This window comes from Pseudozyma hubeiensis (genome assembly GCF_000403515.1).
Source record: "Pseudozyma hubeiensis SY62 DNA, scaffold: PHS57, whole genome shotgun sequence".
NCBI classification, from domain to species: Eukaryota; Fungi; Basidiomycota; class Ustilaginomycetes; order Ustilaginales; family Ustilaginaceae; genus Pseudozyma; species Pseudozyma hubeiensis.
Window position 1 is genome coordinate 1 of NW_012133839.1, and position 26287 is coordinate 26287.

The window sequence follows — 26287 nt, forward strand, 5'->3', positions numbered from 1 at the left end:
CCCTAACCCTAACCCTAACCCTAACCCTAACCCTAACCCTAACCCTAACCCTAACCCTATAACCCTAACCCTAAATTCTTCACTCAGTGCTCGCTCCTTCATCTTGTCCTCGCTCAGGAACAAATTTGTATTCCGCACAGATTTGCTTAAGATCAATGCAGATTGTATTATTGGCAAATCATTGGCAATATGGTCACCAATGGCGTCTTGGAGCATCACCTGGGCCTCGAGCCAGAGGGGGAGGCTTGATCGATTTTGGTAGGAAAGAGCGCAAGAATGGCCCAAAGAACTTCGACAGGTACCATTTCCTGGCCTGGCTCTTCATCAAGGGCTATTGGCTCGCTTGCGTCTTGCTCTTGTCTCTCATCCCCAAAGACTCTGTCGCCAAAGGATACCCTATGCAGAAGCTTCTATGGTACTCCGTAAAGGACTTTGAGAAGCATACACAGCTTCTAGGTAAGACCCTCTGCGCTCAGGGCAAATTGTCCTACCTCAAGTCTGTCAACGCTGCCACAATGCCACAAGCCTTCACACGAACTGAAGAGAGCAGCGTCATCATCGGCAAAAAGTTTTCTCACCAAAAGCCAGTGCCCATCATGGCTCTGCACCCGGACTTTTGGCCTTCACAAAACTCGAAGCTCATTAATCACATCGACCATCTCTCGCAATTCTGACGTGAGGGCAAAGATTGCCGAAGGCAAGAATATCGGCTACAAGGTGCGCAAGTACACGAGAATGTTTCCCCCCATTGTGGTGGGAGAGTCAATTATCAAGCAGCAACAAGCCCAGATGTGATGACAAGACTCAAAGTCCAGCTACGCTTTTGCTAGTCCAGCCAGTCTAGAGCGTTATGACCACGCTCCAAGGTACCACTTTGCAGAATCATCGCCTTCTCCAGCAATAGATGTCATTGCCATAGTTTTGCAGTACCAAGACTTGGGCAAGTCCCGGCCGCTTTCAATCTAGCTGTCAAATTAGCACGCCACAGCCGATTGTCAACAGTTGCCTCCTGCCCGCAGCCGGGATGCAGCAACAGACTCTTCCTCACTTGTACATCGCGTGTGATATGACTGTGCACTGTCCGTGAAATTGCAGCTTGGCACGACGCGTTGTCTGGGCCACGGCGTTCTGGCCAAGATTCCCGACGACGCCAAAATGAGTGTTTGTGGGTCAAAACACGGGTGCTTCGGAAAAGTATTTCTGGAAAGTGGTACATCGAAGTCCGCCGCACTTTATGGCCGATTACGCTAATTGTTAGCCGAGACCCGCCTGTGCCAAGTCCATCGTCACGATGCAGACCTTGGCAGACCTCACCCCATTTCGGGCTGGCACCTCTCTCGGTATACGCCATAAACCTGCGAACGACCCTGCAAATCCCACAAGAGAATGCCGAAAAGCAAAGCATCTTAAGCAGGGCGGAGTTCAGCTCCAAGCGGAGAGTTCCGCCTCGGACAAAGCAGATCCGACGTCGTGGTACTTAGCGATCTGGCACGTCCGCCAAACGCGCTCATAATCCCTACACTTCACAGCATCAGGGGTTGGCCTGTATGGTCTCAGGGCAATGGAACATGCTTCTTCGTCTGGAGAGAATGCCGAAGTGAACCCGTGACCGTTCTGCATTCGCCTAAGGGGCATCGTTTGTGTTCGAACCGAAATGACTGAAGCGGTGTTCAGGAGGTCAAGATTGCTCTTTAAGTAATGTCAAAAGGTACCATAGGCATTGTAGGGATTACTGTTCGAAAGCATAAAAGGCGGTTGGCTACGACCATTGAGAGGGAAGCCGTTCACCAACCCTTCTTATTCAGAGCCTCTCAAGTCACCGTCGGACACGGTTTGTTCCCATTCAGAGGCCGATCTTTATCAAACACGATGCGCGCCACCATTTCCTATTTGACGACAGTTGCCCTGGCAGCCGCGGCCTTCTCCACCACCCGTGCCTTACCCGTGCAAGACGATACGTCGCTGTCGAACACCAAGCGCACTGACGCAGCTGCTGGCTTTCTGTCTGCCACCTTCCTGGGCGATGTGCCTCACGTCTACTTGCACTACTCTCAAGCCGATGCTCCCGTCACTTTCAGCGCTGTGCAGGGATCGCAGGGAGTGCTTGTACCAACGCTCGGAACTGGCGGCGCTCGCGACCCCTACATCTTCCAGAATCAGGTGAACGGGAAGGTAAGTTGCTTGCGCTGATGAGTGAGGTGGTCACTGTTGCAACCCATGCTGATCAATTCTTTCGCCTTGGACGTCTGTCCTCCCTTGTCTGTGACAGTACTACATTATGGCCACCGATCTCGACATTGCCAAGACCAACTGGGGCGATGCTCAATCGCATGGATCGCGTAGTATCCACATCTGGGAGTCGACAGATGGCGTCAACTGGTCTGCGGAAAGGCTGGTCGAAATGATGAACTCGACTGCTGGCTACGTCTGGGCTCCGTCTGCTACATGGGACAGCGCAGCAAATGCCTATGCCGTCTTTTGGTCGTCACAGACGTACGCCGAGTCAGACACTGACCACACTGGAGCCGCGGAAGGACCTTTTGTCTACTACTCACATAGTACTGACATGGTGAATTTCAGCAGTCCGCAGCGATGGGAAAGCGCCAACTTTGGTGGCAAGGTCATCGACCAGGAGGTGCTCGACCTTGGCAATGGCAATCTATACCGATGGTACTCGGATGTGCAAGGCGGCACTGGTGTAGTGATGGACAAGACGACGAGCGGCCTGTTCGGAACTTGGGAGCGCATTGGCAAGCCGGCCAATGTCGTTTGGGAGGGCCCTGCGATTCAGCGCGACATTGTGAACCCGTCCAAGTTCTACTTATGGGAGGACAACTACGGAGGACCTGGCTATTCGTGCTTCCAAACCGAGGATCTCAACACCATTCCTTTTGCCGACTGCGATCCTGCACTGACACCGACAGGTATGCGTCACGGTGCTGTCGTGCAAGTGCCACAATCGACCTTAAGCGGTCTGCAGGCCGCTTGATTGCAGAATCAAGACATGTCCGGACGGGTTAGGGTTAGGGTTAGGGTTAGGGTTAACCCTAACCCTATCGAACTGCAGCTGCTGCTGCCTGACTGACACTCTCTCCATGGTGGGCTTTGCGTATGTGGTTGGTGATGTTGCTGGCAGCATAACTGAACTGGCAGCCTTTTCTCCTCATTTCATGGATTCTTGCCTCTTGCTGCTCTTTGGGGATGACGTGCTGAGCATGCAACTGTAGCTGCACGTGCGCGCACCAGCAAGTGGAAGTCCATCACCAACACCATATTAGCAAGTGCTGCGGCATTGGCCTGCGAGCACTGCCAGCCTCACTTTCACTTCGCACTTTCAGACGTGTCTTGCAAGATATCCATTGTGAATACAGCTTGGATTGATCTTTTGATTGCCAACAACAGAGATGACATGCTTGAGCGAGTGCGACGACAAAGACAAGAAGGGCAGGTAGAAGCAGGGGAGCAGGGTAGAAGCCTATGACAAGTGTAAGTCAGTAATCAGAGCGAGTGCAGCTGCGGGGCGAAAATTGTGAAGCTGCAGGGCGACGCGCATATTTGGCTTTGAAGGTGCAAGAGAGGCGGCAGATAGACAAGCCAGCAAGCAAGTCGGACGGACGGATTGCCTCCCCTTGCTGGCTCTCTCCTGCCAGGACAGACGGGTGCAGGCAAGCCAAGAGGCCAAGCGGGGCGCTCCTGGACAGGGAGCAGACAGGCAATTTGGATTGACAAAGTGGGATTGACAAAATGGGATTGGGAAGGCGCGTGAAATTTCAATCCGTCAGGTCTGCAGAGCGCGATTCCGTCGAGCCTGCTTTTCGTTTTTTTTTCGATCGCGTGCATTTTCTCCGCCAAAGTTCGTCCGCCGCGTAGCGTGCGCATCCCGCGCGCTATCACTGGGGTCATCAAGAGTCCATTGGTCAGATTGGCCGAGCTCGCGACTCGATGCACAGACACACAAACAGACGATGTCGACTTTGAACCACAAACAATTGCGAAACAAGGTGGGGAAGAGAAGTAGTAATGACGCGGACCTGTAAAGCGTGATAGACAAGCGAATCAACGCAAAAAGGCAACAGGGTTACGATACAGGATTCAGGGCATGGAACAATAATTGAGCGGAAAGGGAAGGGAGGTAGCGACTATGGCCTGAAGCCGAAGCATGTCCGTCGCATTTGAGATCGTCAGATGGGCACGATTCCACGTTGACCACTGAACGCGATGTGATGAAGTATGGTGGTAGCGAAAGATAAGCAGCCAACAAGACCGTCTGAAGACAGCGAACTCGAAGTCGATGACTAAGTTATTCAGTCGGACATCAGAGCGTCACTGATCGCTTAGATGCCGGCAGCAGTAGCAACAGAGCTGGCAGCACCGGAGACGGCGGGCACGTTGTTGACCTGCTGGACGGCCGATACGAACGAGTCGACACCGATGGCGTTGAGACCGGTAACAAAGGCGTTCACATCCGTGATGTGCTTGAAGCTTTCAAGCACCTGGTCAGCGCCAGGGATCTGAACGGCGGCCTTGAGCACGTCCTCAGCGCCGGGAGCGGCGAGGAAGTTCTGGACGTTCTCGAAACCGTACTTGTTGGAGTAAGCAACAAGCTTCTCGCAGCCGTCAACGCCCTTGAGACCCTCCAAACCGAGTTTTGCGCCTTTGATGAGTGCGGCAATGTCTTTGCCGACAAAGGCGCCGATGAACTCGATCAAGCTGGGGATCTTCTGGATAAGCTGGATCAAGGCGACGGAGACTTCGACATGGATGGCAACAACTGCCTTGAGCAGCTCCTCGGCACCCTTGACCGCCTTGACGGCGACAAGGAACCAACCGTTGAGGAACACCTGGACGATGTCGAGCTGAACTTGAATTGCGAACTTAGCCTTGCCCAGCAGGTCGATGAGAGCGTCAGCACCGATCTGGATGATGTTGTCAAGGTGGCCAAAGATGCCAAGCAAAGCGTCAAGCGGAGCGTTCGCTACCGAAGATCCTGTTCCCGAACCGCGTGCTTCGAGGCTCAAGATGGTGTCGGCGACCAGAGCACGGCGCTCAGCTGCAACCGAGGCAAGGTCCGTAGTGGCAACTTCGAGAGCAGGGGAGCGCTTGTGCTGAATGATGTCGTTCGACTTGACCGAGCCGATGGCAGCGGCATTGGCAGCCCCAACAGCGGCAAGGGCGACGAGGAGAGAGGCAGTGACACGCATTGTGTTGAGATTGAGAGTGTTGAGACTGAGAGTCTGGAGAAGCTTTGGAGATGGTCTTTGAGTGGGGCTTGTATGGAGCAGAGAGAAAGTTGTTCGATGAGAAGATGAGAAGGAGGGAGAAAAGACGGCTCAAAATGGACCCCATATATAGCTTTTGGTGTCCGCTGAGGTGGACACAACGATGCAGCGGAAATCGTGCGGCATGATCAGCGTAAAGCGACGTGCTTCTCATTCTCATGTGAAATGCTGTTGCAGAGAGAGAGGTGTTGCAGAGAAAGCTGTTCGAAGCTCCTGATCTGCTGTCACCCACCTAAGCTGCGACTAGCGAACTCTTTCGTGGTGCAACGAAAGAGGTGTCGGCCCTCAGGCTGGAAAGGTTAGTCAAAAGCACAAGAATCAGCATCGATGTGCCGAGACTGCATAACAATGGGTCTTAAGACTCGTGCTAGATCAACGCAATCCAACCGAAGCACGAGAATCAGCAACATTGTTGCGAGATAGCATAGGCATGGGTCTCAGACTAATGCTAGCTCGGCGCGACTCTGACACTATGGTGTTCGAGCGAAGTCGATGATGCCCAAGCTGAGGGTCGGCGTTAGTAGCCGCTCCAAGAGCAAGACATCAGCGTCGCGGCAGAAGCAGGTCGAGTTTGCCGATAGTGTGTGCGCTTTGTTCGATCAAGGTCCACGATCTGCAGACAGCTAGTATCAATGATATTCAAAGGCAGAAGCTGCCGTCTGACTATTGTTACCACTGCCGCTGCCCGCTGCCTTGTGTCAAGTTCATCCTTGAAATCTGATAAAAGCCTAGGAATTCGGAACGATGCGGCCGGCCGGTGCTGGGATAGTCGTGCTGGTACGATGTCGACCCTGGTCACCAAAAGTTTCCGATATGGCCGAAACGAAGAAGCACCGCCTGACTCAACTCGCTTTGAGAAGATTGTTCGCGATCACACCATTGTATAATCTGGTGCTGGATGCCGAGCGTGAGAGGAAAGTCTGAACAGTACGAGAGAACAGTACACTTCACTACTGTTATACGCGCCATGTGACTGTTCTGCCTCAGCGAGTTGATGACGCCTAGGTCAGACGAAGGGCAGAGAAACGATCCTCGCGATCGACCAATCGACAAAGCAAACACCGCTAGCGTGTGTGCGCTGTTTGACAGTCTCGTCAAGCGAGCTGACAGGCAGGCGGATCGTTCAGTCGCATTCGCAATTGCACTTGTCGACCTGTACGCAAGGAACGGCTCCTTCCGCAAATAGTCTCACCTGTGCTTGAAAGGAGGGCATCCAATGTTGATGCGGCTGCCGGCCTAATGTTGAAGCGAGCAACGAACACCGAAGGCGCATTTTCCGAGGATCCGAGTAGCGGATTATATTAATTAGCGCATGGCGATCAGGGGTGCAGCCGATCTTTGGTTTGGCTGCGAACCTAATATCGAAGCGAGCAACGAACCCCGCCGGCGCATTTTTCGAGGGTCCGAATCCAATGGAGAATATTAGCGCCTGGCGCACGTTTATCGCTGGGTAGCGTAAGAGTACAAGTGCCTACTGTGGTAAGATCTGCTTTCCCCTCGATTTAAGCAAGCCGACATCTCTATGAATCTGAATTTTGCGGCGCCGTTCCAGTCGCACCCCTACTAGGACGACAACGCGTACAGTGTGAGCGGCGAAGACGGACTGCAAGACGAATCCTCACACAGCTTTCGAGGCAGGGCTCGACACAAGAAGAGCCGAACCCTTGGGGTCACGACAGGGTGAGGCTACTGAGGAAGCCAGACCTGACATGCACTACCGAAATCAATCATCAAAATGCTCCGATGTGCGCCGTCACGCCTCTGTCATAGCACGTAATGCCAGGATAACGATTCTCAGCCGGCTTTGCTGAAGCGAACGTGCCTAGCAGCCAGAAGTACGGCACCACTGGAGTGATATGAGAGCATGCTGGCGTGATGATAGATCAGCCTCGGTCCAAAAGCTAGCACCCTGTGTCAGTTGCCGCTGAGATGGCGAAAGCAGCCGCTTGTCTAGCTCGAACATGCCTGACCACGTGGAGACGGGCCGGCGGCGCTACGGTTCCAGTCGCTCGCTTGCGTTCGGATCCGAATCGCGTTGCTCGAGGTGATGGCTTCTCTCGACCAGAAGTCGCCTTGCTCTTGTAAAGCGTCATTACGGCAAAGAAGCTCTGACAGCTTTTCAGAGGGTACAACGCTCACTTTTTGCCGGCACAAGAGCTCGACTCTACCGGTCGGATTTGATTCGATCAGACACGAGCTTCTCACAGCCATCACGCTGCCTTGGGCTGGTTTGAATCCTTGACTTTTGTGTGTGCCGTAATTCAGACTTCTTCTTGTACGTGACGCCTCGCAATGCCTTGAGATGCTGATGCGAGGTCCCCAATCACTGTCGATGCTGCTGAGCATTCTTGTTGTAGATGTCGTTGTACGTTCCCAGTGCTTGTTTCTCGAGTTCAGTGGCATCTCTCTCGTCGAATCTGTGAGGATCGAGCTGCTTGACCAACCATCGATCCCCTTCGGCAACGCATTCGTTCAGTACATCAGCAATGAGCCGAGCACATCCAGCGGCGTGCGTGACCCATACCGCAGATGCGACATAGACCCCTTCGTGATGCTTGACCTTTCCGACAAGAGGCATGCCGTCTGGAGTGACACTGAAAATGCCATTGAAGACGCGATCGTGCCCAACATTGGCGGGACTGACCGAGAAGGTATCACTCGTCTCGGAGGGAAGCAGTGCCAGTGCATCCCGAAGAATAGGCTCAAACGCGGTGTGCCACTCTCCATATGCCGACTGCGTCAGCTGCGAGTTGGCAACAGCAATAGGGTCGTGAGCATAAGAACCGATGCCATCCCGCAAACCATGATCGCGAACGTAGACATGGGCCTCTGGGTAGCGAACGAAAGGGGTCTTGATAGCTCTTGGCTCGCTGCGTTGTGCCGTGTAGCAGTACGGATGCGCAACAGGAACGATCGGCAGCGAAGGCAACAGCGCGCGTGTCCAGATACCGGTGCACAGAACGACCTTGGCCGTTTCGACCCTCGTGCCATCGGCGAGCACCACCAGCTTTGAGGCGACGGACTTGACATCAGCATCGATGAGCAAGGCGCGGTGCTGCTTGGCACGTCGTTGCTCGTGCCGGGCAATGAGCTGCGCATTTGCCGTGCCGTCCTTCTCGAACCATAATGCTTCCTTTGCGCCTCCTGCCTTGATAAAGAATGGTGCTTTGCTGAGCGCATCATCGGCACTGATCATCTTTGCGTTGAGTCCGGCAGAAGTCGCGGCCTCGCATCGCTCCTTCAATGACTGTGCGGTTTTGTCGGACTGTGCGATTTCCAACCCGCCAACAACGTTGAAGCCGCCATTGATTTCGAGGTACTTTCTCACTGTCCGTTTGGCGAGCGTGGTGAGGGCAGGGATCTGGTTGTATTGTCCAACATAGCCAGGTGCGTGACCTGTAGACCCTGGAAGACCGTGCACGTCTCGATCGATGAGCACCACGTGTCGTCGTTCCTGCTGGCGGTGTTGATCTGTCGCGAGAATAGAAGCCAAACAAGAGCCAACAATGCCCGCCCCGATGATGACGATGCGTTGGGCGGGATCAGTGCTGGCGAGGAGGTGAGACAAACCTTGGTCTGCGTCCTTCGCGGCCATCCTGAGTAAACGTGGAACACAGAGGGGAAGAGAGTCGTGAGAAGTAATGATGCCAGAAACTCGCACGAGGTGGCCTTCCTGAGCTTTTGTGCACCATCTCAAACGCTCGGCGCATCTCCGGAGAATTGATTTTTGCCGGCTATTTCGGCCAATTCTGCGGTGTCGGTTGCCGAGCGACCTTCTTGTCAATTGTCCCAAAGACTTTTGCATGTTCAGCCGCCAAGTTGATCTTGGCACGAAGCAGATTCGTGTGCGAAGGAGAAGCTACCAAGACGATCGATCGGGACACACTCCTGCCTTCGCTCGATCGACCACATTCTCGCATGATTCCACTGCGCCTTGTCGAGTTCGGTTCCTTTTGCGCTTGCCGAGCTTTCTGAGAGAAGTTAAGGTTTGGACCCTGTCAAATCGAGCACGTTTCCCCGCAAAGCAGAAGGAGGTTGCCTTCAGCATGCTCGCGCTCGGCCCATGTCTTCCGTAGCTGCCTCCGCCCGAGAACTCGTTTTATTATACTAGGCAGAGCGGCCCAAGCGTGTCGTGTGCGTCTGTGCATGCTTCTGTGCCGATGACATCGAAGCTCGCTTGGCGTACCTCACTTGCTGGAACGAGCTTGTGTCCGTTCCTCTGCCTCATTTGTCGATGGCCAAGCCCGCGGTGTAACGCGCTGCTCGACGATAGTCTGCCTCAGCCCCGCGCACTCATTCCGAGATGCTTCTGCTCGGGCTGTGTGTTCCGGAACAGTAATGCCCCTCCTTGCCAGCAACACTCTGATCCCTCTTCACTCTTCTCCATCGACCACACAGCGCCATCGCTGATCATGACACAGCAACTAGAAGCAAAGGCGCTCGTCGTCGACAAGCCCCAGGGTCCCTTCCACCTCGTTGATATCGAGCTCGATCTCAGCAAGCTCGGTTCAGACGAGGTCATTGTGCGCTATCATCACACCGGTGTCTGGTAAGTACATCAGCGCTGGGTACCTTGGAAGCCCGTGAGTCTCGGCGACTGACGATTCTAGCTCGATTGAGCCCGATTCCACGCAGCCACACCGATGTCAACTCTCGAAATCTAGCAACGCCAGAGCTTCTGCCAGCCATCTACGGGCATGAGGGTGCTGGTGTGGTCGAACATCTCTCGAGCTCATACGAAGGCCCGCTCCGAGTCGGAGACTCGGTACTGGCGAGCTTCTGCAGCTGCGGTGGTTGCAACAACTGCCATTCCAGTCGTCCCGCCTATTGCGACATCTTCGTACCGATGAGTAAGTCACGTCTGACAGAAGGCAGTCTTCGTCCACCGTGCTGATCGCCAAACGCTCACACTCAACTCATACCTTGCAGATCTGGCCAGCCTCAGCAAGAACATGCAGCACGTCAAAGTCTCCTACAGCGCTCAGGATGGCTCGAAAGGCGAGGCACTTATCAAGTACTTCGGCCAAAGCTCCTTCTCCAGTCGGATGGCCGTGACTGATCGCAGCGTGAGTGCAAGAATCGCCTGAGAATAGCAGCTTTCGTAGCTTGACACTGACAGACGCTGCTTCCTTTGTCCACAGCTTACCAAGGTCAGCTCAAACGTACCGACAAAGCTGGTCTGCGCACTCGCTTGTGGCTTCCAGACTGGGTTTGCGACGGTCTTCGAGAAAGCTCCATCAGACCAAGCCCGATCCTTCGAGCTCTTCGAGTCGGCTGGTATCCACGTGCCTGACTCTGCCAGGTCGTCGGGCCGTCACGAGCGAAGCAAACAAACACTCCTTGTCACTGGACTCGGAGGTGTCGGCCTTGGTGCGATCTATGGCGGCAAGACGTTGGGCTTTGGCTCGATTATCGCTTGCGACCTCAACGACAGCCGACTTGAGCTGGCAAAGGAGATCGGCGCGACACACACCATAAACGCCAAGGGCCTCGATGCCACCGCGTTTGCAGCAAAGGTCAAGGAGTACAGCGCTGATGCACGAGGCGCCTCGCTGGCCATCGAGGCATCCGGCTCGCCTGTTGCTATGGGCAACGCGATCCGCGCTCTGGCTGTGGGTGGTAGATCTGTGGTGGTCGGCGCTCCACCTCCCGAAGCCTTACTTCCTGTGCCGCATGCAGAGATCTTGGCACAGGCCAACTCTGTGGAAGGCCTCCTGATGGGAAACTCGGTACCACAGATCACATTTCCTTACTTGGTGAGCAAGCTAGAGGCAGGAGAGCTCGGATTCCTCGAGAAGATGATTGCAGTGTATAAGCCAGCCGACATGAACAAGGCTGTAGAGGATCAAGAAAGTGGCAAGGTTATCAAGCCTGTCATAGAGTGGATCTAGTCTCCGCATTCCATCAGACAATTGTCCTCATCGTGGCAACATGGTATCTTCGTTCAAACGCAAAAGCTAGCATTGCGAGAGAGTCGCCGCTGACCTAAACATTTGTGGAAGAGCTCTGGCCAATTCGCTCGGCAAGCACAGCACCGCTGGGTCCAGCATAGCTGTTCTTGCCCCAGGTGACGTAGCCGACAGAGGAAAGCAAGACTACTCCGACGAGGATCACGCTGGACCAGTTCATCGTGTCGGCTGCCGGAGGGTAGACAGAGGGAAAACAGAAAAAGACGCCAAAGACGAGCATGTAGATCATCGCGATGGTATTCACCGTCCAGCCGACCATCGACGAAAGGCGGTAGGGACCCCTCTTCTCGATGTAGCGGTTGTTGAGCATGAAAGCTCCGATGACCATGGCGTAGCAGGCAAAGAAGAGGATGGTGAGAGCAGAGAGGAAGGAGTTGAAAGCCGTAATGCTACCCAGATAGATGACGCCGATGCAGCTCGAGACAAAGGTGCAGAGGATGAGAGACTGAACGGGCACGTGGAGCTTGGACGACATCTTGGAGAACGTGTTTGGCAGTAGAAGACCGCCGTCTCGTGCAAATGCCCAGGCGACTCGACTTGCAACGGTGATCGACGTGACAGCACCATACATGGAGAGGATGATCATGAAGAGGGACAGCACGACGGTCGCGCCGTTGGATCGGGTCGCGTTCTTGATGATCTGAATGTAAGGTACACCGGTCGCACTGCCGAGGACGCCATCGATATCAACAATCGAGAACATGAAGCAGAGCGTAACGAAGAGACCCGTGATTGTACCGATGAGGACCGAGTAGACCATCGCCTTGGGCACGTTCTTCTCTGGTTCGATCGTCTCTTCGGAGAGATGACTGGGAGAGTCGATGAGGATGAACGCTCCCGAGGTGGCGATCTGACCCAGACACCACACGAGACCGTTCGAGCCCCAACCGGTGGTATTGATGATGTCGACGAAGACGAATTTGGCCGACTGATGCGTGGGTGCGCTTGCGGCAACAGTGATGCTGAGAACGAAACAACCGACAAAGAAGGTGTACAGGCCGACCTTGTCGAGAGCTGGCATGATCTTGACGGCAAAGACGTTGATGAGCAAGCCTACGATGAGCACAAACTGCAGCACTAGCCAGGTATGCCACTGTTTGATGACGTAGTCGGGGTGATACAGCACGGCAAGAGCAAGCACCTGCTGTGCGACGAGAGAGGCCCAGGTAGTAGCGGTCACGATCCAAGCAAACGTGTTGAGCCAGGCAGTGGTCCAAGCAACAAACTTTCGACTCGACTTGGAAGAACCCTCGTAAGCCCAGTCGAGGACGCCCCCGGATGTTGGGTAGGCAGACGCAAGCTCGGCGAGCGAGATTGCGATGCAAAGGATGCAGAATGCGCACAGGAAGGTCCCCCAAAAAAGTCCAGGAGGTCCTCCAACGCCCAAGACGGTGGTCATGGTCACGATCTGACCAGCCCAGTAGCCAGCACCGAGGAGACCGACTCCGAGCAGCGGCAAGAGACCGAATTGTCGGATGAGCGTGTCTGATTGACCCTTGTGGTCGTGCTCATTGTAGCTGACAAGATCAGTAGAGCGCTTTGCCTCGGCAGCTTTCGAATCCGAGGCGTCCGACATCCTGACCAACGAATGTGATGCTACGTTGTTGGGTGCTGCTGAAGAGGACCGGGTTGAATTGACGACAAGTAGGAGGGTCGTTGATTGCTCGATGATTGGCACAGCGAGCGTCGTGGCAGCTGACGATTCGAAGGCAAGTTGGCGTGACAGAGCGGGAAAGGGGGACGGTCCGTTCAGTCGCTCCGAGCGAGATAGTTTATCTAGATTTCATGTGGCGAGGTCGCGGGAAAGCCGGCACGATGGGTCTTCACTGTCGATGTCGGCTTGAGCCTGAGTCAAAGTGGCGATACCGGTTCGATGACCGTCACGAGGCGACGTATTACGTGGGCAAAGCGCTCAGGTTGGCATGAAGGTGCTTCGCTGCGTGAGGACAGCCAGTCAGAGCGTATGCGCACTGCTTGGCAATGCTTCTGTAGCGGAGTTGCGAGCAGATACGACGTTCGTCTTGGCTGCCGCAAACTCTCATGCCGGAGCACGGCTGGCCAGTCGGAACACGAACACATACACGGTAGATCTCAAAAAGTCGAGTCTTTCGCAGCGCGCGCAAAAGCCCGTATCAACACAGAACAGGCATCTTGCACTGAGGGCAGGTCGGTGATTGCGACAATGAGATCCACGTTGGACAGACCGGAATCATGCATCTACAGGGCTGAACTTTCAACTCGAGCATGGAGATTGCGACGGTCATGCGGGCAAGATGCAGGGTCTAGGGAACAAGCAACGGCAGAGGCCCGGCGGAGGAAGGAAGAGGCAGAATCCCAACAATAGCGCGGTAACAGCGCTTGAAGCGGCATGGGCAAGCCGCACCGACCATTGATAACCGTATGTGCGTATCTTTGCTTCACAACAGACGCCGACGTCGCTATGGGCGATTTGCTGTATCGCCGGGCTATCTTGGTTCCAAGCGCTATTTTGCAGCCGAGTTGATCTTTAGCCTGCGGGCCAATATTTGCGTTGCCGCGATTGACAGACGGCGGGCCCTGTCAAGTTGGGAGATAACTTAGCCAGGGACGCGCCGTAGCCGCGATACGCGCTCAGGCTCGTACTGGCTGCCAGATGCTGCCCCGTGACCGCGTTCTGTTCGGTATAACTCCTCCTCACGTACCAACGCTTCGACACGATAAGATAACTAGATGTGCTTGAGGCATGTACTTCGCTTCAGCCGAGACACTAGCGTGCTCACGAGTCACTTGACTAGCATGCTGAACACTGCTGCGAGTCAAGCCTGCAGCTTGGCTGATTTGACTGAACGGCGTTCCGTGGGCCGGTTTTGTTTTGAGCGAACAAGTTCCAGATCCGAGCATCGGCTCCATCAAGCTAGCTTGGGGATGTGACGAAGGCCTCACTTGTCATGCATTTGTACACAAAGGCTTTGACGCTTTGGCTGACATTGCCTTTGCTTTCGCCATCTTGGCTTGGCCTCGATCTCGACACGCCTCAGTGCAATGAACGTCATAGCCATATAAGGCACCTTGCTTGCGATTCGAGGGCGACAAATCGCTTCTACCTCCTCTGACTCGGTCTCGTCGAGTGAACCAGGACCAGCAAAGCCTGTTGCGACTCGTTACCTACAACGATGTGGTCATTCGCACTCCTGGCTGGCTTGTTGCCTTTGTTGAGCGCTTCAAGCCCCTTGCCTACATCTGACCTCGACGAGAGAAACGCCAACCACCACTACAAGGTCGACCCCAAGTGCCCATCGGGGACCACGCCCGGTTTCGAGGTGTACACGGCACGTTACGACGTCCCTGCCAAGGAATTTTCCGCCAAGGTTGGGTCCTTCTACGACGAGGTGTGGTATGTGAGTATCAGATCGCCAGTCTGGATCAATGAGTTCGACATCAGCTTGAAATGCTTACACAGCCAAACATCTATGCTTCAAATTGATCGCAGATTGGCTTGCCGCCCAACAAGACCCGAGGTCCCGATAACACCGTAGGCTCGATTCGGGAGATCGACTTTGCCGGAACCATCCTGCACGAACAGCTGATCAAATTTATCCACAAGCCTGCACTGCTCGAGCTCGAATGGCATCTCGTCAACGGGCCCATCAATGTGACCGGCGCGGTTGCCGACGACCCGCCTGACGAAAAGATCCTCTTTGGCAGCTACACAGAGGACTTGCGCGTCGAATCGATCTGCGAAGACAAGGCCACCTTTATTACCTTCACCGGTCGCTACTGCTTTGACAAGCCAGGTCCGGCTTACAAGGTATTTGATGTAGCACACACATCATCTATCGAGGCGGTCGCAAAGGATCTCAACGCCACACTCATCCAAGGCAACGGCACTTGTCCGTTGTAGGCTTTAGAGTTGCATCCGGAATGTTAAAACAAGTTGTCGGAAAAAAAACGACGAGCCGAATCATTTAAATAGAAAAGAAAAAAATGGAGGAAAAAATCAACTGCAACGACATGACAGTTTGAACAACCAACGAAGGCGCTAGAAGTCATTCATACTTTCTATGGTGATCCGATCATGGCCCAAGAGAAGATGATCACGAAGGCGATCGCGAGATTGTTCCAACTACACTACAGGAAGTGAGGCCGCATGGCCAAACCCGGTTGTTAAAGATTTGTCTATGCGGAAGAAAGATGCACGACCAAGAAGCGGTTAGGTGTTTGAGGCGAAAGAGGGAGAAGCTTAGTCAATGAACTGAAGCTTAAAGTCGGCCGTCGTCTGATTAGCAACAAGGAACTGTTGACTCGCGTCTGTGTCCTCCGTGTTCAAGCTCCAGTTGTATTGTTCTGAGTTGTCTGCGGTAGTATGGCCCAAGAAGTTGATCACGTATTTGCCATCCTCGTTCTCGAGATGGAAGAAGGAGGAAAGCTGGATTCCGCCATCGTTGATACCGCAAGGAGCATCAGGCGAGGGTGACGTGTTATTGCTGTTAGAAAACATAACAGCGCGGCCATGATAACCAATGTTATCGATGTAGTCGACGTTGTAGCATCCAGTCCGAGTAGGAACATCCGGGGCAAAATGACCGTAGAAGTTGCTGCTGTCAGACTCGAAGCCCATGTAGGTTGAGTTACACTGGTAAAAGCTGAATGTGTCGGTGCTAGCCGCGGTGCCGTTGACCAGCAATACCCCATTGAAGACCTCATCGTGCCCTGGTCGGGAGTCGCCTGCAAACACGGGCAGTATCTCCCCACTACCCTGGTTGACGAGCTCGACACGACCGCTCTTGACCAGCGTGCAAGGACCCATGGTCTTCTCTGAGACGTACTGGCTACCGATCTGAGCGATCAGCTGCTCGCTGCTCTTGCCCGTCTGTGGTTGATCGGCAAGGTAAGTCACCTCCAGCTCGCCGGTGTTGTCGAGGCTAAAGTGGTAATTGCCGCCGGCGCCAAAGTCACTTGCATTGACTGGACCGGCAGTCGCGCCAAGGAAAACGATCGAGAAGAAGAAATCGAAGCTTTGCAGCTGGAATTGGAAGTGTTGGTTGGCATCGACGCCGCCATAGCCTTGGTACCCGGAGAAGTCGCATGTGTCTGTGACGACAGCAATGTTTTGTCCCTCCAGAGGCCGGACAGCAAGACAGTTGCCATCGGGAGCCTTGATATAGCCTTGGTAGGTCTGAACGGAGCCCTCACCAAGGTAAGGGGGCGCGTCATAGCTACACTGAATGAAGTCAAAGAAGGTGCCGTTGTAAGGTGCATCCTTGGTCGCCACAATCTTACCATCCTTTGCTTCGAGCCATGTGGCTGGAGGCTGGCTTGAGTAGAGGCCAATTTTACTTGAGTTGAAACCGAGGGGCCCCTGTCCAAGACTCTGACACTGCGTATCCTGTCGTCGCTGCTGACTGTGCTGCGAAAACGGATTGACGGGAGCGCTTGAGACGTTCGCTGCCATGGCAAGGGCAAGCGCAGCGGTTGTGACCGCGATGGAGGTGCTGGAAAGCATCATGGAGGAAGCAGTATGTCTGAGGAAGGCGTGTTGTGCTGATGTTTCTGAAGATGCGAAAAGCTGCTGACTCAGGCCAGCTTATATGCTTTCTCGAGCCTCAACCTTTGCAAGCAAGTCAGCCTTGCAACAGAGACGCTTTCGATTCCGTACAGACTAGAAGAGCTCAGCTTTGGTGAAGAGGTGGCAATATCCGAGGGGAAGAACACGTTCGCCTCTCCGCCGGCAGCGTCGTTCCTGGAAACTGTTAAAACGACGAGGTATACCGGTGCGAGACGTAGACGCTTCCAGCCGAGATCCCGGAATTGCGGGATTCTGCGGCGTCCTTCCCACGGAAGCGTCGATCCGATCCACCATCGGCAAGTCATTGTGTTCGACTCTGGACATAGCACCAGTGAGTCTCTGAGACATCGTCCCGAAACAATGCTTAGGGACGATGTCTCAAAGACAGTTTCACGGAATCGAACAAAGACTGTCAGGTGCGCCAAATTGTAGCGACAAAGAAGCAAGTCCTAAGACGTAGCGAGCAAAGCGAGCAAAAAAGCATAAGCTGTTTGAAGGTAACACGTCATGTTGGTAACACGTCATGTTCGGCGAAACGGCCGGGAGGACAAGCAAGCGAAGCACCGCTACCCCGTTGTCAGGCCTGCTTCGTCGCGTTTCCCGCGGTATTCGACAGTCGGCGGAGTTGCGAGCTATGGAAGAGCGAGCGTGCCGTTCCGGCGGAGGTGGACCCTGATTTCTATTTATATCCACGCAAGACGATCACAAAGCATGCACAAAGGCGCGTACAAGCAAGAAATAGACGAGATTCAATTGCTACTTGACAAAGACAAGCAATGAAGAGCGCGAGACAGTCACGAGCAGAGCAGGAACGAACAGAGCAGGAGAGAGTGCAAAGGCTGGTATCATGAACCTCAGGCAATGTTGGATGTGGAGCGAGAGCGGGAGTGGTTCAAGAAAGAAAGCCGCTTCGCCTCCAAGCAGAGATCATGTTGTGAATGAGACTCGCATCGATGGGGACGAGCTTCAATTCGGCCTCACGCTGCAGACCGAGCTGCCCGAATGCCCCAAGAAGGCGATCGTTGGTGATAATCTTTTCCTTGTCGATCGGCCTATCACTAGCACCATTGCCGTTCGTCTGTGCTTGGCCGTACTGAGCTCGATAATGCTCCAGTAGCTTGATAGTCGGGTTGCGGCGAGGATCCGGGTCCGACTCTGACAAGCGACGCAGCCACTCGTTGCGTGCAACTACTTCGAATGAGTCTCCAAGGTTCTCGGGCTTCTTGAGCAGGTCGATCAGCTCGCTGTGGGAGGAAGCAGCGGAATTGAATACGTGGAAGACACCCTCGAGTCGGGGTGGCATGACCATCCCAGCCACAAAGAAAGCAGAATCGTCGACGGGCTGCCAAGAGATACGTTCGTCCAGTTCCGGAAGACAGCCAATGGTCTGAGCCGACTTGAGCATCAGCGGCCAAGCTTCGGTCTCGTTCCAGATGCCCGATCGACGATCGCCCACCATCTGTCCGATGCGAGCAATGACTGCGTCGAAGCCGTCACCGATGTGCTGCTGAGCGTACTCGCAGAGCTTCTCGACGACCCACTTGGAGCGACCGTATCCCATGTTGGCCGCATCGCCGATATCTACAGGATACTCTTCGTCCACTTGCGAACAGATTTTACCAGCGATCGTCGAGATTGAAGACGAAAAGATGAAGCGGGGCCTTGCCGTGGCTGGACTCTGAGCTACTAGGTTGATCAAATTCACCGAGCCCAGGATCGGGCTGCGGAACGACTGAACGGCCATGTTGAAGTTGACGGGCCAGCCATTGTGAATGACACACGTGGTCTTGCTGGAGAGAAGCTTCCACGAAGAGTCTTGCAGGCCGAGCTGAGGCTCGGCAAGTTCGGCAGCAAGACACATGATTGTGGTGCTGGTGGACGAAGCGAGTCGGTCCAGCTTTCCGAGACCACGGGTCAGCAAGGAGTCTTCGGTCCTCTTTCGGGCATCCTCGTCGTTCTTGGCACGGTCCAAGCAGATAACTGTCTCGACTTGATTGATGCGGGCCAGCTGATCCACAAGGTGAGCGCCCAGCGAGCCAGTGGAGCCAGTCAGCACCACCGTGTGCTTGACGGCGTCATCTCTGGCAGCAGCTGCGAGAGTCGGACGGTCTCGCTTTAGGATCTGACCTTTGAACTCTTCCAGGAGTTCTACGGCTTTCCGGTTCTCCGATCGCTGACTGTCGCCGTTGCTCCTGCCATTCGCTGTGCCAGAGCTGTGCTTGAAGAGGAACCCGGCAAGTTGAACCACGGAAGGATGTTCGAACACCAGGTTGCTGGGCAAGTCGGAAGGCAGCTCGAGCCTCTTTTGGAGCATATTGCGGACTCGGGTGCTCTTGAGCGAGTCAATGCCCAAGTCAACAAAGTCGGTGTCCTTCAAATTGCTCGTCAATGCAGAGACCGATCGCTGAGAGACTTCGGAGATCACCTGCGCAGTGACCTCGATGCTGGTAGCCATGTCGAGCAGCTTGATCTTGACGACGTCATCCATTGAATTCGATCCTGCTTCGTAGGCCTCGTACACTTGGTCGATCTCACGCTGAAAGGCTTGAACCACCTTTGGGCGGATGAGAGACCCCTTGTCTGCAGAAGGGAACGAGGTTCCGGCAGGGAGCACCTTGACGAGCTCTGGAATGATCTGCGAGTGCGAGGGTGCTTCTTTGTTGGCCGACTCGACCGCTGCCCAGAGAAGCTTGCTAAGTTTCTGTTCGACCGCTTCCAGAGAAGTTGCCTGAGCTTCGACCGTGCGAACAGCCAGGTCGGAGGGAACGATCAAGACACCGGCCTGGGAACGAATGGCGCCAAAGACGAGGCATTCGGCTACGTAAGGCGACGCTCGCATCTCGAGCTCCACGGGGACCGGATTGGTCTTCTCGCCGTTGATATGAACAAGTGTGTCGTCCGCTCTTCCGACGCACTTGTAGGCTTCGGGGATTGAAGGATGAGGAACAAAAAGATCCTTGGTGGCGTACGAGCCATCTTCACGGTTCGGCACGGTGATACAAGGCCAGCCTGCACGAACGATAAGCTCGAAAGGACCGGTCAAGTCGTCGCCGCGATTTTCGAACTTCATGAAGGGCCTGAAGCTCTTGTAAGGCCTCAGATATTCCCAATCCTTGTCATTGGCATAGTCTCTAGCGCTGGACATCACCCCTGCTATTTCCGAAGCGCCGTAGCCGAGGCAGAGGACGACATTGTATTGACGGACCAGCCTGTTTCCGATGTCACAAGGCATGAGCGAGCCTCCCGATACAACGAGCTGTGCGGATTGCAGAGCGCGCACGCCGGACTCGGATTCTGCGAGTAGCTTAATGACGTATGGAACCAGTGACAGAAGCCTCGCGCCGCTTGCCTTAATCGCAGCGACCAGCAGATCGACAGACAGTCTGTCGTGGCACAGATGAAGCTTTCTACCACGCAAGATCGCCGACCACAACGCCGAATGGCCATACATGTGGAAGAGTGGCAAGGTAGTGAAAGCGTCCGCAGATGAGAATGGGGTGTTCGAGACGCCATACAGGTACGATGCAGCCCTGAGTTGCCAGTGCAAGCACGATCAGCAATGCAAGAAGTGAATCAAAGTATGGTCAGCAAGCGTGATTTGGAGACAGGTAGTCGTGTATGGTGATCTGTCAGACTCACTTCAGGAAGTTTGGCTTAGGAAATCCGGTGGACCCGCTGGAATGAATCACAAAAGCGTCCTCGAGGCTCTCTTGATCGTACGATAGCTCCGTGGTGTATCTCCTTGAGTCCATGGTGGTGGCGAGGGAGAGCTTGAGGGCTTCTGACACGCTCGTCCATCTGACCAGGTCGACTGAGGCGAGACCTTGCTCTTCGAGCATTGGCTTGAGGGCAGAGATGGCTTCAGCTTTGTCGAAGCTGTACAGAAGGGTGGTGATCGAAGTGACCTTGACGAGATGAGCGAGAGCTGCGGTAGAATTGTTGGTGGACAGGTAAACGACAACGTGACCGAGACGGAAGAGAGCCAAGCTGTGAACGATGTAGTCGAATCCACTGGATGCGAAAAGACCAACAGCAATCGAAGGCTGGTTCACACGCCTGGGAGGCAAGGCGACGGCGTACGAAGCAGCCAGATGGCTAACCATATCGTCAACCTGTCCAAAGGTGTACTCGTCGTACGCAAAAGCTGAAGGATTGTTGGTGGCACCAGCTTTGGGGAATGCGAGGAATGTCTTGTTCGGCATGTTCTTGACTCGATCGGCGAACAAAGCATTGAGCGAAGGCCAAGCAAAGCGCTGGCCCGAGAGCATCGCCGCTCGTTCGTCAACGACTGGCATGATGTTGAGGTGAATCTAAAGACGTGTGTTAGCAGATAGAAGATGGAAAAGTTGAAGCAATTGGTAGATATGTGGATGTGATGATGTGATGGGCAACTGGGGTCGAGCTGACCTCTTCGAAGCTCTTCCGCGCCTTTTGAGCCTTCTTACCTCCAGCAGATTGGTCCTTGATGGTCGCACACCACAAGCAGTAAACCGCATCAAGCTCTGCTGTGTCGTCGTGCATCCTTGCGAGGACAACACCTACGTGAGCATGTATGTGAGTCGTGATCGTAATGATGTCTGACAGGTCTTGATCTATGCGTGAGCACAGATGGCTCCGCACGTACGCTAACAAAACATCTGATAGCACCTTTAGTCAAGTTTTGTCGGGTTCGAGATGCCGTTGATCTAAGAGCCTTGGACGACGTCAACGCCAGGGGCCAAGGCGCTGAATGAACGAACGAGCCGGCTCTGTGTCACATTTGACGTGGCTCATAACCCCGATGAGGCGTTCCAGGTGTCTCACGAGGATAGGGGACCCATGACGCCGGAGTGAGGGCCGTGCCAGGCTCGCTTCAGTCAAGCAGGCGGTGTTCGGCAGCTTTAGCGCGTCCCGAATATTCCCCGAATGGCTGCCAATGCCAAGACGCGGTCAGTGATTCGTAGACTTGCATCCCGACGGAAGAATAAACACCTCACAAATCCTCGCCAAGGAGGTGGTGGCCTGTCGGCATTTCTCTTCCGCCGCTGCATTCCACGGTCCCAAAAGTCAGTTTGGCAGCTGTACTCTGCGATTGCGAAACAAACACGCAGCAAGGATCACGGTAGTTGATGTCATGCCGTGCCAGCAATGCTTGACGTGAGCGTGGAGTCTTCGTTCAACAGTATCGCGACCGGCTGCCCTCTTCGTCAGTTCTGCATTCGGCCGCTTTGCGCTGCGAACTCACCGAAACCTGATCCGAGCGCGGAACAGCCGCTGCTTATGAGCAGGACTCTGGGCATTAAAGAGAGACCCGGTACGAGCAACTGAAGGAGACCCAAAGCACGGCCGGCTGTTGCACGGCTCGAATGACGTATCTTTTGCCGCTGCAGGCTGTCGCAAAATTGCTGGCATGGCGAGGCAATACGACGAAGCTTACTCCTTGGTACCACCAGTATATCTCCGAATTGGCCTGGTCAAGGGATCTGCGATCTTGCGGAGACCAACCAGTACAAATTGGCAGAGGGCCTGGTAGACATTACTGTCAGCGTGAGTTTGATGACGCTGAGCAACTCGAAGCAGCAAATCGAGCCGCTTACGTTGCAGCTCAGCTATGGGAGAAAGCCGAATCTGGAGATTGCGCGGCACAAAACCAAGGCTCAGCAGCGTCGAACCCCACCCCGTGATCGTGTCGGCTGCGCTAAATTAGATCCTTTGTGGGGGTCGGACCCTTTCAAGACCTCCGCGCCTCGCTTTGGCGCCTGTCCAGATGCGCCGACCTTCAGTTTGGCTAACATTCCATTGTCACCGCTGATACCGCTGCACACTCTGACGTCCCTTTTTCGTCGTCCGGCTTCGCAAGATTTGAGTCCTAGATCGTGCCCGTTCGATGTCGACGTACGCTTGTCTGCGCTTTTTGATCCTCTTTCGACTCCGCCCGACAATATATCTCTTCTCCAACCATTCCTTCCAATCTCTGAAAGGGAAGTTTTCCGTAAGGAGGGCGGATCAAGCAATAGCATCCCGGACGTTTCGGGCGCACAGCGCATGAATCTCGAATTTGTCTTTCTTTCTCGACGATTTTCCTTGTTGCAAAGGGCTGAGATTCCTAGCAGCGCCTCGCATCGAACGTCATTCGTCAACGCTGCCGTATAGGGAGTATGGCGATCGCGGATAATCAAGGGCTCTTTTGGCCGAGAATCGAAGTATTTGCTTTCAAGTCAACCGCAACGGTCGAGGTGAAGTGGGTCCGTGTGGCGGTGCTCTGGGAGCTAGCTCTGGCGAAAGCTCTGAGCTAGGGTTTGAGACCGGATCCTCTGCTGATTCCTCGACAGAATCCGCCGCGGTCGCCGCTCTTGCATGCGACTCTGCCTCAGAGGGAAGCTACCGACCAGCGTGTGTCTACAACAACTCCTGTACCGATCTCGATCCTCTTACCCTTCCACCACGAATGACGTGAACATCAACCAGTCCATGTACGACTCCCACAACACCCTCGCAACCCAAAATACCATCACCCATGACAACCTTGCACAATCCTCCCTCTCCATCGATCAACCTTCAACACAGACCAACGTCAACCAGTCCAACATCGCCGGTGACCAAAAAAGCTCGCAGCTCAATGACAGCTCTTCGTATACACGAAGGAGCATTGTCGACAACAGCCTTGACTCCACCGAAAATCCCCAGAAGGACAGCAACAAAACAGAAAGGTCAATATGCAACACACTCAAAACAATGAGAACAACTCCAGCTTGAGTTCCATTTCCAAAAGCAGTACGAGCGTCAGTAACACCACGAACAATGCCAGTAGCAACCCGGGGAGGCAAGGAGCTAGTGTCCAGTGCGGGGATCAGAGAGGAGCGGCTGCGAGCGTTGCTGTATAGGCGAAGCGCAGACTTAGCTCCGCATGACGTCGCAAGTCGCGTTTTGCTCCGTGAAGAGCTGTCTTCGTTCTTGCACCCTTGAACGTTTGCAATTTCTGTCACCTGCTCTTGCTGCCCTTCGCTCTTCTTGCTCCAAGTTTCTGACCGAAGCACACGCTCACTTCTTCTCCGTCTGATCCGGCTAGCAATGGGAATCGCTTTTCTTCACCCGTCCGACCACCCCCAGCATTTTCGTTTGCCACGATTGTGCTTGTGTGAACGTTCTTCGTTCATGGTTCTAACGACGATGCAAGAATGTCCCAAGCGTGAAGCCGTCCAGATTCCTCAGAGCTTCGGAACCTTGCTCAACGTAGGCGCCTCCTCGCCATCCCTCTCCTTCGCCTGCTTCTCCACCTTCGCCTCATCGCTAACCTCTGACCGGCTCATCTTGACCCAATCATCCGACTCGTCTCCGCTCCCCTCCCTCCTCCCTGTCTTTCCACTCTGCTCCTCCACCTTCACCTCCTCCTTGTCCACCGTCGCCTTCTCGCGAACCATACCAACTACGTGATCCATCAGGAACTCGCCCACCGCCTCGAAATACCCCTGCTTAATACACGTGTCGTTGTGCGTACCATCCAGGAAATCCTTCTTCACCTTGACTTTGCTCTTACACCTTTCGAAGAGCGAATCCATGTGTGGTGGTGGAACCAGTTCGTCCTGTCTTCCGGAGAGGAACAGAACCGGTGTTTTCGGCGAGACTTTACCAATCGCGATGCCGGAGTTCCAGTACTCTCTGCACAGGAATGTGAACGCTTTTACCGGCGGGAGCACGTGCGGGATGAGCTCGGGGATGCTTAAGAATGTGTTTTCGAGGATCAAGGCGTGGACAGAGGCGGGGTTTCGTGCGGCAAGGTCGATGGCTACCGCTCCACCGATGCTCTGTCCGTAGGCTACGAGGATGGTGGAGGAGAGAGCTGGGTGGGAGCGAATGTAGTCGAGCGTCGTTTGCGTGTCAATCTTGATCCCTCTTTCGTTGGGCGATCCGGTGGAAAAGCCATACCCTCGATAGCTGAGCATGACAACGTTGCATCCGAACCGCTTAAAGAACACGGCCGCCAGCGGTAATCTATGACCCATGTTGCCCGCATTCGCATGCAAGAACAACACCGTTGGCCTGCTGCCCGCCATCTCATCATCAAACACATCTATTGCCGTGTTGCCCGTCTGACTCGCCGTCGATTTACGCTCAACCTGCTGCGGCAGGCTCGCCTTTTCGTCTTCTACCGCTTGGATTTTCGGTGTTGGTTTGCGAGAGGCGAGCTTGGTCCCTTGCAGCATGACAAAGATGCGCAGCCGTTGCGAGTCCGGTGTGATGAGCTCTTCCTCGATGTAGGGCAGGTCGTACTCGTCGGGTGTGTTGACTTCGGCTTTGGATCCGGCGGGGAAGGAGGACGGGTAAATGAGTGAAGTTTGATAGCGATAGAGGAGACCGGCGGTGGAGATGAGGCTGACGGCGAGCACCCCGCCGACCACGCGGGCGAAGGAGCCGAGGGATGGAAGGTAACCCATGGCGACGAGGCGGTATGACTGATCGATCGGATGATCCGCAGCGGTGTGATACGGTCAAAGGCTGGATAGAACGTGATGGTTGCAGTGAACGTGGCTGCACACATGTGGAGTTCCTTTCCGACCGTGCTGGGCTGTGCTGTGCTGCCGTGGTTCACGGGCCATACATACTTCACATCGGCACCTCCGTTCCCATTTTTTTTGACGGAAAGGACCCTGAATTCGGATCCTCACTCTAACATTTCACCTTCTGCCGTTCAGATTCCACCAAAAAGTGGAGAGGAACACCATCTTCTTCTTGTTCTTCCTCTCATCCGCCTTCCATCCTCTCCGACTTGCGCAGCGATGACAACACCAACACCACGCCACCTCGAAACACCGCAGGAGACCACAGAACGCGAACGATGCGAGCAATGGAGCGACGAACTCTTCCGCACCTCACCCATGGTACGCTTCATGTCGAAGCACCTCTCCTTACTCGACTGTAACCCGCTCTCCCCGCTCCCCTCCTCTTCCTCCTCAACCACCCAATCACAACCAAAACTAGTCATCGCACCGTGCCCGCCATCAATAGCAGGCGGATTCTCTCCCTCTCAACCCTCCACCCCGACCTCTCATTCCTCCATCCTCCTCTGTTCGAACCGAATTTTTTCCAAATCGCACCTGCAAGACACACTTTCACACGAGATGGTGCACTGGTACGATCACTGCCGCTTCCTCGTCGACTGGTCCAACCTGCGGCACCACGCGTGCAGCGAGATCCGCGCCGCCAGCCTCAGCGGCGACTGCGGCTGGTCCAGAGAGTTCAAGCGCCGCAACTACGGGTTCAAACTCCAACACCAGAATTGCGTCAAGAGGAGGGCGGTGCTTAGCATCTTGGCTAACCCCGCTTGCGGTGGGGACAAGGACAAGGCGGAGAGGACCGTGGAGGAGGTGTTCGAGAGTTGCTTTGGCGATACTAGACCGTTTGACGAGGTGAGTCGACCCCCCTTCCCCCGCTACGGAATCCCGAGACACAGCCACTGACACCTCGCTTTTTACCCTCGACAGATCTACTGAGCTTGCCGCCTCACGCTCGCAATA

General features: G+C 54.5%; 13 protein-coding genes across 13 annotated transcripts; 7 read left to right on the top strand and 6 right to left on the bottom strand.

The window, feature by feature from the left end:
* Positions 1 to 155: 155 nt before the first annotated feature.
* PHSY_005867 (acyltransferase) lies at positions 156 to 674 on the top strand (the record flags this gene model as incomplete). Its single annotated transcript, XM_012336471.1, has 1 exon — positions 156 to 674. The coding sequence occupies one exon, from the start codon at positions 156 to 158 to the stop codon at positions 672 to 674; it is 519 nt and encodes a 172-aa protein (XP_012191861.1).
* Positions 675 to 1869: 1195 nt separating this feature from the next.
* PHSY_005868 (arabinosidase) lies at positions 1870 to 5309 on the top strand (the record flags this gene model as incomplete). Its single annotated transcript, XM_012336472.1, has 3 exons — positions 1870 to 2172; positions 2270 to 2924; positions 4339 to 5309. The coding sequence occupies 3 exons, from the start codon at positions 1870 to 1872 to the stop codon at positions 5307 to 5309; spliced, it is 1929 nt and encodes a 642-aa protein (XP_012191862.1).
* Positions 5310 to 7602: 2293 nt separating this feature from the next.
* Positions 7603 to 8874, bottom strand: PHSY_005869 (N,N-dimethylglycine oxidase; the record flags this gene model as incomplete). The annotated part of the gene is made up of 1 exon (XM_012336473.1): positions 7603 to 8874. The coding sequence occupies one exon, from the start codon at positions 8872 to 8874 to the stop codon at positions 7603 to 7605; it is 1272 nt and encodes a 423-aa protein (XP_012191863.1).
* A 565-nt stretch (positions 8875 to 9439) lies between these two features.
* PHSY_005870 (S-(hydroxymethyl)glutathione dehydrogenase) lies at positions 9440 to 11170 on the top strand (the record flags this gene model as incomplete). Its single annotated transcript, XM_012336474.1, has 4 exons — positions 9440 to 9828; positions 9915 to 10129; positions 10209 to 10345; positions 10421 to 11170. 4 exons carry the CDS (start codon positions 9440 to 9442, stop codon positions 11168 to 11170), a joined length of 1491 nt encoding a protein of 496 aa, XP_012191864.1.
* A 94-nt stretch (positions 11171 to 11264) lies between these two features.
* On the bottom strand, positions 11265 to 12824 carry PHSY_005871 (amino acid permease; the record flags this gene model as incomplete). Its single annotated transcript, XM_012336475.1, has 1 exon — positions 11265 to 12824. The coding sequence occupies one exon, from the start codon at positions 12822 to 12824 to the stop codon at positions 11265 to 11267; it is 1560 nt and encodes a 519-aa protein (XP_012191865.1).
* Positions 12825 to 14400: 1576 nt separating this feature from the next.
* On the top strand, positions 14401 to 15128 carry PHSY_005872 (hypothetical protein; the record flags this gene model as incomplete). The annotated part of the gene is made up of 2 exons (XM_012336476.1): positions 14401 to 14625; positions 14718 to 15128. 2 exons carry the CDS (start codon positions 14401 to 14403, stop codon positions 15126 to 15128), a joined length of 636 nt encoding a protein of 211 aa, XP_012191866.1.
* A 339-nt stretch (positions 15129 to 15467) lies between these two features.
* On the bottom strand, positions 15468 to 16679 carry PHSY_005873 (pol II transcription elongation factor; the record flags this gene model as incomplete). Its single annotated transcript, XM_012336477.1, has 1 exon — positions 15468 to 16679. The coding sequence occupies one exon, from the start codon at positions 16677 to 16679 to the stop codon at positions 15468 to 15470; it is 1212 nt and encodes a 403-aa protein (XP_012191867.1).
* Positions 16680 to 17685: 1006 nt separating this feature from the next.
* Positions 17686 to 20025, bottom strand: PHSY_005874 (NRPS-like enzyme; the record flags this gene model as incomplete). The annotated part of the gene is made up of 1 exon (XM_012336478.1): positions 17686 to 20025. The coding sequence occupies one exon, from the start codon at positions 20023 to 20025 to the stop codon at positions 17686 to 17688; it is 2340 nt and encodes a 779-aa protein (XP_012191868.1).
* Positions 20026 to 20428: 403 nt separating this feature from the next.
* On the bottom strand, positions 20429 to 21061 carry PHSY_005875 (NRPS-like enzyme; the record flags this gene model as incomplete). The annotated part of the gene is made up of 1 exon (XM_012336479.1): positions 20429 to 21061. One exon carries the CDS (start codon positions 21059 to 21061, stop codon positions 20429 to 20431), a length of 633 nt encoding a protein of 210 aa, XP_012191869.1.
* Positions 21062 to 21698: 637 nt separating this feature from the next.
* Positions 21699 to 22925, top strand: PHSY_005876 (DNA-directed RNA polymerase II largest subunit; the record flags this gene model as incomplete). Its single annotated transcript, XM_012336480.1, has 2 exons — positions 21699 to 21838; positions 22163 to 22925. 2 exons carry the CDS (start codon positions 21699 to 21701, stop codon positions 22923 to 22925), a joined length of 903 nt encoding a protein of 300 aa, XP_012191870.1.
* Positions 22926 to 23129: 204 nt separating this feature from the next.
* PHSY_005877 (hypothetical protein) lies at positions 23130 to 23528 on the top strand (the record flags this gene model as incomplete). Its single annotated transcript, XM_012336481.1, has 1 exon — positions 23130 to 23528. The coding sequence occupies one exon, from the start codon at positions 23130 to 23132 to the stop codon at positions 23526 to 23528; it is 399 nt and encodes a 132-aa protein (XP_012191871.1).
* Positions 23529 to 23980: 452 nt separating this feature from the next.
* On the bottom strand, positions 23981 to 25207 carry PHSY_005878 (hypothetical protein; the record flags this gene model as incomplete). The annotated part of the gene is made up of 1 exon (XM_012336482.1): positions 23981 to 25207. The coding sequence occupies one exon, from the start codon at positions 25205 to 25207 to the stop codon at positions 23981 to 23983; it is 1227 nt and encodes a 408-aa protein (XP_012191872.1).
* A 102-nt stretch (positions 25208 to 25309) lies between these two features.
* Positions 25310 to 26230, top strand: PHSY_005879 (hypothetical protein; the record flags this gene model as incomplete). The annotated part of the gene is made up of 1 exon (XM_012336483.1): positions 25310 to 26230. The coding sequence occupies one exon, from the start codon at positions 25310 to 25312 to the stop codon at positions 26228 to 26230; it is 921 nt and encodes a 306-aa protein (XP_012191873.1).
* Positions 26231 to 26287: the final 57 nt, after the last annotated feature.